The 9,579-nt window shown below is 35.0% G+C and overlaps 1 protein-coding gene and 1 non-coding gene across 2 annotated transcripts; both read right to left on the bottom strand.

Annotated features, from left to right (window-relative positions):
• Positions 1-361: 361 nt before the first annotated feature.
• Positions 362-443, bottom strand: Trnas-aga (transfer RNA serine (anticodon AGA)). The gene has a single exon. It is a non-coding gene; the product is annotated as a tRNA-Ser (tRNA).
• Positions 444-3,343: 2,900 nt separating this feature from the next.
• On the bottom strand, positions 3,344-8,740 carry LOC127833294 (uncharacterized). The gene is made up of 4 exons (XM_052358472.1): positions 8,514-8,740; positions 6,324-6,740; positions 3,882-5,096; positions 3,344-3,641 (listed from the first exon to the last, which is right to left on the bottom strand). The coding sequence occupies exons 1-4, from the start codon at positions 8,521-8,523 to the stop codon at positions 3,463-3,465; spliced, it is 1,821 nt and encodes a 606-aa protein (XP_052214432.1). The 5' UTR covers positions 8,524-8,740; the 3' UTR covers positions 3,344-3,462.
• Positions 8,741-9,579: the final 839 nt, after the last annotated feature.

Here is a 9,579-nt window from a genome sequence, read left to right as displayed (position 1 = left end):
ATGTAAGTGATTTCAGCCAAGTAAAAATTGGGTCGGTTGAAAACAAAGTGTCATATAATTCAAAATAGTATCATTTAAGTCATATTTTAAACTTAGTTTTTATAGAAACACTATATACAGCAAAAATACCAAGAACTAGACAGATTTACCGTTTACTTTTTGAAATAAAAATAAAAATGCAACATGCATGGTTCGTATTTTCAACAGTAAATCACCCAATTTCGCCATAACGTTGTTTTAATTTTAATAATTGAAGAATGTGCATAAAAATTGCAACATATTTAACAATAAATATAGCTTATATGCCATATTAAATCAAATTACGTTAGAAAATAAATAAAACTCGTCGCAAAAAAGTATACGTCGTCGGCAGGATTCGAACCTGCGCGGGAACATCCCAAAAGATTTCTAGTCTATCGCCTTAACCACTAGGCTACGGCAACTTATAGTAGGCTCTTCAACCTTCGAAGAAATCGCGGGAAATCATTAGAGGTGCGCTACCTTAAAAACATCATTGCACCAAACTGAAGTCTGAGCGATTCATTTCCGTCTAGTGGTTATTTTTTCCACCTGTGTTTACAATAAGAAATATCAAAGCGCTGAAGGCACTGCAGATGTTCGCTCTTAGAAATGTATTCAATATCACAGTCACAGGATAAAAGTGAAACCACCACGAAGAATACAAACACATAAATGCGATTTCACTTAGTGTACAGGGGGGGGGGGAGATATTGCGGGAGGAAAATGACATTCATTTACCATCTCTCATAATTGTATATAGGATTCACAAACACTCCACTTGTAATTATCAAGGTAAGGGTTAGGTTTTTAAAGAGTATTCATTTACATCTATACTGCAACAAAAAGGGAGGAATCTGAATGGAGGACATAACAGTCCTGTTTTGAATCAGTTGGCAAATACGTTCTCATAAGGGAAAACAAAAAAGAAAAGAACACTCAAATTTTACATATTTATTGTAAAAGATTTCAACATGCATGCACAACAGAAGAACAATGCCAAAATTGTAAATATCAATTCACTCAAACAAGAACAAATGTCTCTTTCTTAATAAGTAGAATATCATATTCACCAAATATTATTTGTCGATTTAATTTAAATTTACACAAGAAAATGAAATGTACACATTTAAATGACTGTACTGACATTTATTTATTAAATTTTATTCTTAACTTTTTCTTCCAAAAACACTGAAATGTTCCTGATAGAATGCTGGAGGCCGTTTCACAAACGATCGTACGACAATTTAAACTTACGAGAGAATTTTGTACTCTTAATATGTAGACGAACTAGCTCGCCATGCTCGTTAAATATATACGGCGCTTATGATGCCAATGTAATTAATTAAATACTAAATTTATACTCATATGATATGGACTTAAGCAATTATGCACCTTCAAAAAATGCATGTTAAAGTAAATGTGTGCTACGATGTTTATTGAAACGGTCCCCTGGCTATCAATAAAAATACTAGTAAGTGGAAAAGAAAACTGGCAAGCACATTGTAATTGAAATGTACTATTTACATAAGTTAATACATTTATTGTACATATGTTATAAATGTTTATCAAGGAAAATGTTAGTATATATTGATTACCAACACAGCAGGGCATGAATAATTCATATCCTTAATATGAAGCTGCAATATGTATGCATTTATGTGAGTATTAAGACTTTTTGACAAAAAAAACAGTAAATATGCCTTACATATATATTAGGCTTATCAAGAAATACTGATTTTTCTCCAAAGCTTATTATCACCATATTTATTTACAAGCTGCATCAACAATACCTTTAAGTGAAGGAATTTTGTAAAAAGACAAAAGTCTGCAATCACTGGTTAGCATATATCATACTAAACATTGAAGTAAAAAGAAAATACCTTGAAGTATGGGATATTCACTTTATCATCATCGCACCATTTGAGCTATAAATGAGCTTGGACTGAATAAACAAGAAATGAAATCGGAAAATTCAAATAACGTCCAGCATTGGCAAATTCAACAGAATAAAACAACATTAGAGTCTGTGCATGTACTGTATCACCATACAAATCAAATAAGCAAAATCGATTTCCATCATTAAATGGCATAAACAAAAGATCATATAAGAATAATATATACATGTGATGCTTCATTGCTTTGGCTGTAGAACAATTGGTAGGTGTGGCTGAACAGACTAAGGAATAAAGATGTGTGACTTAAATCATATAAACAAATGACCTGCAATTCGGGTGGAATGTAAACAATGTATCATTGCGCAGCCAATAAACGACTATTTAAGTTATTTTGAACTCAATATAATTAGTAAATAATAAATAAACAAATCATTTTCATATAACTACCGTCTTGAAAATAAGTCGATAGTACAAACTTAATAATTTAACACTTTCGTTTCGATGAACTATTTTTTTGCTGAGGACATCTTTTGATCACGTGACGAAAAATAGACGCCAAAACACCCGCGAAAAAGAATCACGTGACGAAATAGGACGCTTAACGCAAATACCATGCGACTACGACTTTAATTATGTAAGAACGCTCCGCAATTCCTTTGAAGCCGGGGCCTTGTGATTGCTATTACGTAAAGAATTGACCTCTAACTGAAGTAAGCAAAGGAAACGCAGCACCTAATTGACCCATTCCTACTATGTGCGAAGGCAGATTGAATTTTACTAATGTATGGTTTGCCTATTATAACACACATTATAATGCGGTAAATATGCGACTAACAAGTAAAAAACACTATAATTTAACTTTTGTTTTGAATTAAGTTATTTGGAAACCAAAATTCCAAACCTTATTTCAAAACAGCAAGACTACATTTTTTAAAGAACATTCTTGTTATATTTAAATGTTTTTTAATATTCAGTTTCAGCGATAATGAAACATTTTTTATGTTGTCTATCGTATCCCTGTAATAATTGTTAACTCGTGGTCAACGTATTATTGATTGTGACCTGTGAATATAAACAACAACAACAACAACATATAAACAAGCGTAACCTTATACTATTGCGTTATTCTCACCCGGACTCCCCTTTGTTTATCGCCAGCCTTAGATTTATGAATGAGCTTAGCGAAAATACTACGTCACGCAGACGCAGCAGAAAGTGGACTATTTTAATCATTCATAAACAATCTCCTCCGCGACACGTACAATACGATCATTGTTTTAATGATTCTTTTCTATAAAACACCGTTCGAAACTATTGCATTTAACACGATATTAATATAATGTTTCCATTTGTGAATGAACATAATTGGAGAACTCAAACCTCTTGCATAAATTATACAACTTTTTCTTGCGCGTAGTAAGCGGGTATTGGGCTCCTAGTAGCTAGGCCGTACCGACCTGAATTTTACACTAAGCGCTTTAGACGGTCGCTAAAGCGACCATCTAATAAACCATTCTTCTTTGAACAGCTTTCATTTACAGTATACTTAATCACCATTAATTTGTTCGTGCAGAGTCTCCTGGAGCCATTCTGTGATCGTTGCACAGTGATTCAAAATCTGTACCTCCAGGTTGTTTGAACCGCGACGTTTGTCGCAACACCTGAACATCACTTTTAGGAAATGCCTGCACAGTGATTTGATAAGGTCTTTGTCAGCAACATCGACTGAAAATTAATAACATTAACACAATTTAACAAGCAGTTTCATTTACCGATTTGTTGTTTTGCATGGCCACTATTATTATTTAATTATGATGATTATATAAACTATGCATAAGCAGCTCTTTTGCAACGTGCTACAACTACAGATTGAAGCTTAAGTACAAACACGACGGAAATACAGTTATCTGGTATTATAGATGCGTCTACTTTATTGCGACGAAGAAATACATAAAGATAACTTACTGGTACCGATTAGCGGGAAGGCTATGGTCTTGATGTTGCGCTTCAGACGATGTAGTTTATCAAACACTTTCTCCACAGTCTGTTCAAGATTCTTTTCGGATGTTGTAGAGAGTGGGTATGGTCCACATTCAAACAATGATGCCTTGACATGGTACACATACGCAGACCTTTCCGGACCTACCGGACAACGCGATGTTGCTATCCTCCCCTTTTTAAAGACCTTTTCTTCTATCGCCTTTTGTTCAATACCAAATTTACATCGAATGCCATTTGGAACAAATCCTTGAAATGCAACACCTTCATATGCGGGGCAAACAATAACATCGGCTTCAGCTTCACGAATATCAGCTGTGCATATAGCTAGAACTGTTTTGCTTTTATCAAATTGAAATGACTTTGTTGTGGACGCTTTAGTATGTGTCAGCTCGTTCTTTATTATTGCATCAGCTTCGCTAGGCAGACCTTCGCTTTGATAGTGCTTCGGACGAAAGTTAACATAAACATGATTAGTGTCACTGGTAGCGAGGAAAACACTTTTTGGTTCATTTATGGAATATATTTCCATTTTGCTCCGATTGGTTTCAATGTCTTTATAATCGGATGCGTCTACAGAATAAGATCTATTACTGTTCTCCTCGCGATCAACCGCAGTGTTTTGAATGACGTCATAGTCCGATACATTACTTGGCTCCAATGCCTCGTTTGGAATTCGAACTCCTTCCGATACCAATTTTAATGCTTGTGGTGCTGGTCCTGCATCGATATCGTACACGCTGCTTGAATCAATATTTTCATACAATGGATCCGCTGAAATGTGTACATCATTTTCGTTTGCGTATGTTCTTATCTTTGTGGATCGTCTTCCTGGAACTGCATCGATATTTTCCACCTTTATTGTTTTAATCTTCTTATTTTCGCGTTGTTCAACTGTCTCATATGCATCGCTTACACGTTCCCGATGTACCCGTGGCTGATTTACGTAAGTATGTGAGGCCACAACGCTTTCATATTCTTTTGGAATGACCATATGATGTGTGAATAATGTTGGAACCCAAACCTTGAACATTTTCACGAGGGATTCTGCTTTATCTCTGTCATGCTCGACAAAGTAAATTGTTTCCGGTCCTAGGAACCTATCGCGAGATTCTCTCCAGAATTCATAAATCGCACAGGCATAAAAGAAAGCACATTCTTCAAGTGGTACTCCGCCAGATCCTAATAAATATACACACAAAAATATAAACATATACAAGTGTTATATCTACAATATTAATTTAACAAATAAAATACTTATGCCATAATATGTTTTCTCAGAAGCACGGGAACAGAAATATTGCTCGGTTCGTCTGATATATGTGTTTGCTTTTATAACCGATAACATTTAAAATTACACGACAATTTCCTAAGTTTGGGGATTCAAATGAATGCGTTGTTCATCAAATACAAAACATGTATTATATGCGTGTGTGTGTTCCAATTTTGTTCCAGTATTGGGCCAAACTTATGCATAGCGTTCATTGTACCATGGCAATTTAATAACCGCTAATTTAAATATATATTAATTAAATTATAATGCTGGCAGTTTCCACTTGAGGGGTCCTCGGAATTTATATATGTAAAGAACGTTTTAAGCATGCGTACACGTTGCTATGCATGGCTTGTGTCTTTCTTGTCAGCCGCCATATTTCTTCAGTTTGGGACATTTTATTTAAAAAAAGAAAGAAATCAGAATGGAAAATGTTAACACCGCGTTGTCGAGGTGGCAGCCCCCAACATTAGTTATTCTGCTAGTAAACAGTTAATGTACATCTATGTTTCAAGTTTAAATATGTTACATTATGTACATGCAAATTTGCAGCTGATGAATAAGAAGTACGAAGACGAGAATATCCTTTCTTAATTGTGTCTAATTATCCAAAGATTAATTATTATAGTGTGTTTCATTCGTTGGGTAACATTTACATCCGATTTATCTGATTTAGAAGTAAAACTTAACATTTTTGATCGATGACTCACCATCTCGACAAATATCTAAACATAACATCTGGTTTTTTTTGTTTAACGTTGTTGACATGCAAAAACATGCACACACAATTAAATCAACATTTAATGAAAATCCCGTTTTTGGAGTTATTTGCGATTTTGCCGATTTTTTCAGAACCGTCGCTCTCTTTTAAAACGCAATTCTGTAGTTTTAAAAATAAACCGTACGTAATTGTCGAAATCAATTAAGACTAGCTCGCGCGAGTCCTTGTCCTCATTTACGTAGAATACATTCATTATTTCCGGGGACCACTTAAGTGGTTGTTCTATAATCAATGTGTCTGTGTATGTTTATTTATTGTATGTCTAGTTTCCCGGCGACAAACGCTCATGTATTTAAATAATAACGTACCAGTTAACAATAATAACGCGTTAAACAAAACTTCTTGAACATAATACCTGAGTAAACAAATGGTAAAACCAGCTTGCGTAAATTTGCCTTTTGTGCGGCCATAAAACAGTCTTTCAAATTGTCAATAAAGTGATGTTTTTTCGTATGGTCATTCATTACTTTGCGTAGTGGGTGTATCATTAATGACTTCAATCGGCCACCTTTTGTAGTCACACAATGAGAACCATCTTGTCGGATGACAGCATTCAATTTCGCGGTGTATTTCTTCCCACCGGCTTCTTTCAGTCTCTCAAAAACTTTCCCTCTTCCATCTATTTTACCATCGCTACGAATAACTACTGGATTTACAATACCAGTACCTTGTTCATCAAAATCAACAATGTCGCCAGTACAAATGTAAAGCTCGCGACCAGGCGTAAAGCGGAACTTTGGTGATATAATATCTGGAGACCATTGGTCGATTTCTGAAAATATATTGCAAATGAAATTAAATTTGCATTTTATAATGATCCGTTATTGAAGTTTCCAATTATGACAAACGCACAATCTGAAACATGTCTAGAATTCGTCGATGCTGATATTCGTTCTTTTTCTATCCATGTCAAAACAACTACGAACAAGTCACTCGAAAAACGTCATAAATGCCTTGATTAATTTAATGAACAATAAAGCTACATAAATCTGGTTTTATAGTAAAGGTCAATAACGAAAAACAGCATAGAACACAGTTAATTATAAACGATAAAATACGGCAAAGCTGGCCTATCCATATATGTTCGACTCTAGCCAAAGGGCCCGAGGGCGGTTATAATGGCAGAAGCCCGATTAAAGGCATACGGCCAACTCTGCCACATGTTATTGTTTAAAGAACAATTACGACGTATTATATTTGTATTATCATGTTATTAAAATGTCAGCACTATTTTAATACAACATCTAATTTAACTCGTTTCGTGCGATCATTTATTTTCTGTAATTGAATTTGCATTGACCGTTCTTAAGTGGTGACACAAATATTGACTGTGCATGTTGGCAGAGCGCTGGTGTACACATTGGAGTAACCTGGGTTTGATCCCACGACAAATCGCATAACTTATGTGCGGCTTTAAAAAAACAACGTACGGTCAGTGTCCCTCGATCTCTTATTTAAGAAAGTATGAACAATTACGTTTGGTACACCAACTAACACGTTACAAGTGTGACTAACGTGATACGACTGAAGTACTGTTACATGCGGCAAACAAATAAAACTAATCACACCAAACAAAAAGAGACAATTTGATGCGTTTTTGTTTATATCGTTGAATCCCCGCCAGACTTAAAAGTTGAAGCTTTATGGCCTTCAATTTAAAGGGATTTTGGCATGTATTGACGTTTGTCATTAAATGCTATATATTGATAAATGTAAACATTTGACCTAAAAAGCTCCAGTAAAAAAACAAACAAGAATAAAATTTTAAAAAGAAAAAAGTAACCCTCAACTGGGCTTGAACCACTGACCCCTGGAGTAAAAGTCTATCGCTTAGACCACTCGGTCATCCGTGCTTATACAATAAATCGGTTATTTTATAATTAATATAAGCAATCATCGTAGTATCACAAAATATAACCACAACAACAGAACTCTCCAAATCGTTTCGCGTTGCAACGCTTTATAATTTTCAGGTTTTTAAATCGTCAAAAGATGAATACATGTATAACGGATATTTTAGAGCATGGTAAATGTTCTGTATACAGTTTAATCACAAATATCTTTTTTTATTTTGCCAATTTATCAACACGTGAAAATGCCCCTTTTATAATAAGAACGCAATTCTGTAGTTTTAAAAATTAACCATACGTAAGTTTTTCTAAGAACTGAATTATATATAGCAATTACATGGGAACCCAGAAACACGAATTTTTCATTTATCTACAGGTTAACCAGTTATAAATGCTTAAAGTGTATGGATTAAACATTTATCTGAATGCACGAAAATCTATTCAAAACAATTCCTTATCTATTTCAGAAAGAAAACCTCTTAAAAATATACGATGTCACGAATTGAACGTTTTTACGATTTCGAAACAAACAACTTAAACCTACAAGGAATTATGGCAGTATCTCTTAAAAATATGCCGTTTATAAACAAAATATAATTCAATTTTAATTTTTGAAACACACTTGATACATTTTAAACCTGTATTTGATAACGTAAACTTCTGAACTAAACAAATATGATAAAGAAAGTGACTACCTTCAGCCATTGTTAAATACCTCCCTCTGACAAATTATAATCTTATCTGAGCTTTATACCACTGGTAATCTGGTATACCACTGGTTTAAATATCTAATTTTAGAGCGCCACTTCAGTGAGTATTGTGCACAATTGGCTCTTGTCATAAGCACGGATGGTACTTCCGATTTTCTATCATGAGTAAAAATTAGGCTGGTATTCCATCTATCCGCATCCGTATCCGCAAAATCATAATACGGACGCTATATTCCATTCATCCGCATACGTCGAACGTATCTTTATTTGTGTATATGGATAAAACTAAAAATTGTAATTGAGATAATTATTATGAAGGACACGCGTGAATTTAAGTCGATATAAGGTACAAATCATCGTTCTGTCTGTAAAAGAATACAAATGGTAAATACCTGAAACATCTTATTTTAGTGCCTTGGCTATGCTTTTCCAAACATTTGAAGTAAAATCAGAGTCCCGATATGCAGAACTGCGTTGGTTGTATGATTCCGGGTATTTTTTTACGAATTCGACAATTTTTCAGTTGATTTTTGAGATGACAGCTACTCTCATCGTGTTAAATGCCGTCCGTATCTTGTCCGCATCCGCATTAGAATGCTCACTTGAGCGTTCTTTTGCGGACGCCTTTTGCGCGTGCGGATGTACGGATGCGGATGAATGGAATAAGCGCAGTGCATTTCAACTTGTTCTATTTTTTTGCGGATGCGGATATGCGGATGCGGATGCGGATACGGACAGACGGAATACCAGCCTTATTGGGTGTATTGGTTTACAAGCGCGACAAACTGTTATCATCGAGAAGCAGTCAAGTGGCCCATAGATATAAAGATCTTTAGTGCTGAACTATGTCGGTCAAGGGGTCTTAGCCCGCCGTTTTGGTCAACAGAAGGAAACAAAGAAAACAACACTCAGGGGCGGAAAATGGTGTTGCATTTGGACTAACTTACCATAAGGCCTGCACTTATGAGCGATGTGTCTAGTGTCTTAAATGCCAACACTATGGCATGGTGCGTATGGGGAAGGTTTTACGTCCTTCTGGACACTTTAAGTT

This window comes from Dreissena polymorpha, chromosome 6 (genome assembly GCF_020536995.1).
Source record: "Dreissena polymorpha isolate Duluth1 chromosome 6, UMN_Dpol_1.0, whole genome shotgun sequence".
NCBI classification, from domain to species: Eukaryota; Metazoa; Mollusca; class Bivalvia; order Myida; family Dreissenidae; genus Dreissena; species Dreissena polymorpha.
This window is presented reverse-complemented; position numbering and strand designations above follow the sequence as displayed.

What these genes read in the sequence shown, in the direction of transcription:
- LOC127833294 (XM_052358472.1), bottom strand. An exon ending in TTTACCATTTGTTTACTCAG is followed by an intron (nt 5,097 to 6,323) that starts GTATTATGTTCA and finishes TATATTTATTAG; the next exon opens with GATCTGGCGGAGTACCACTT. An exon ending in CTTCCCGCTAATCGGTACCA is followed by an intron (nt 3,642 to 3,881) that starts GTAAGTTATCTT and finishes ATTAATTTTCAG; the next exon opens with TCGATGTTGCTGACAAAGAC.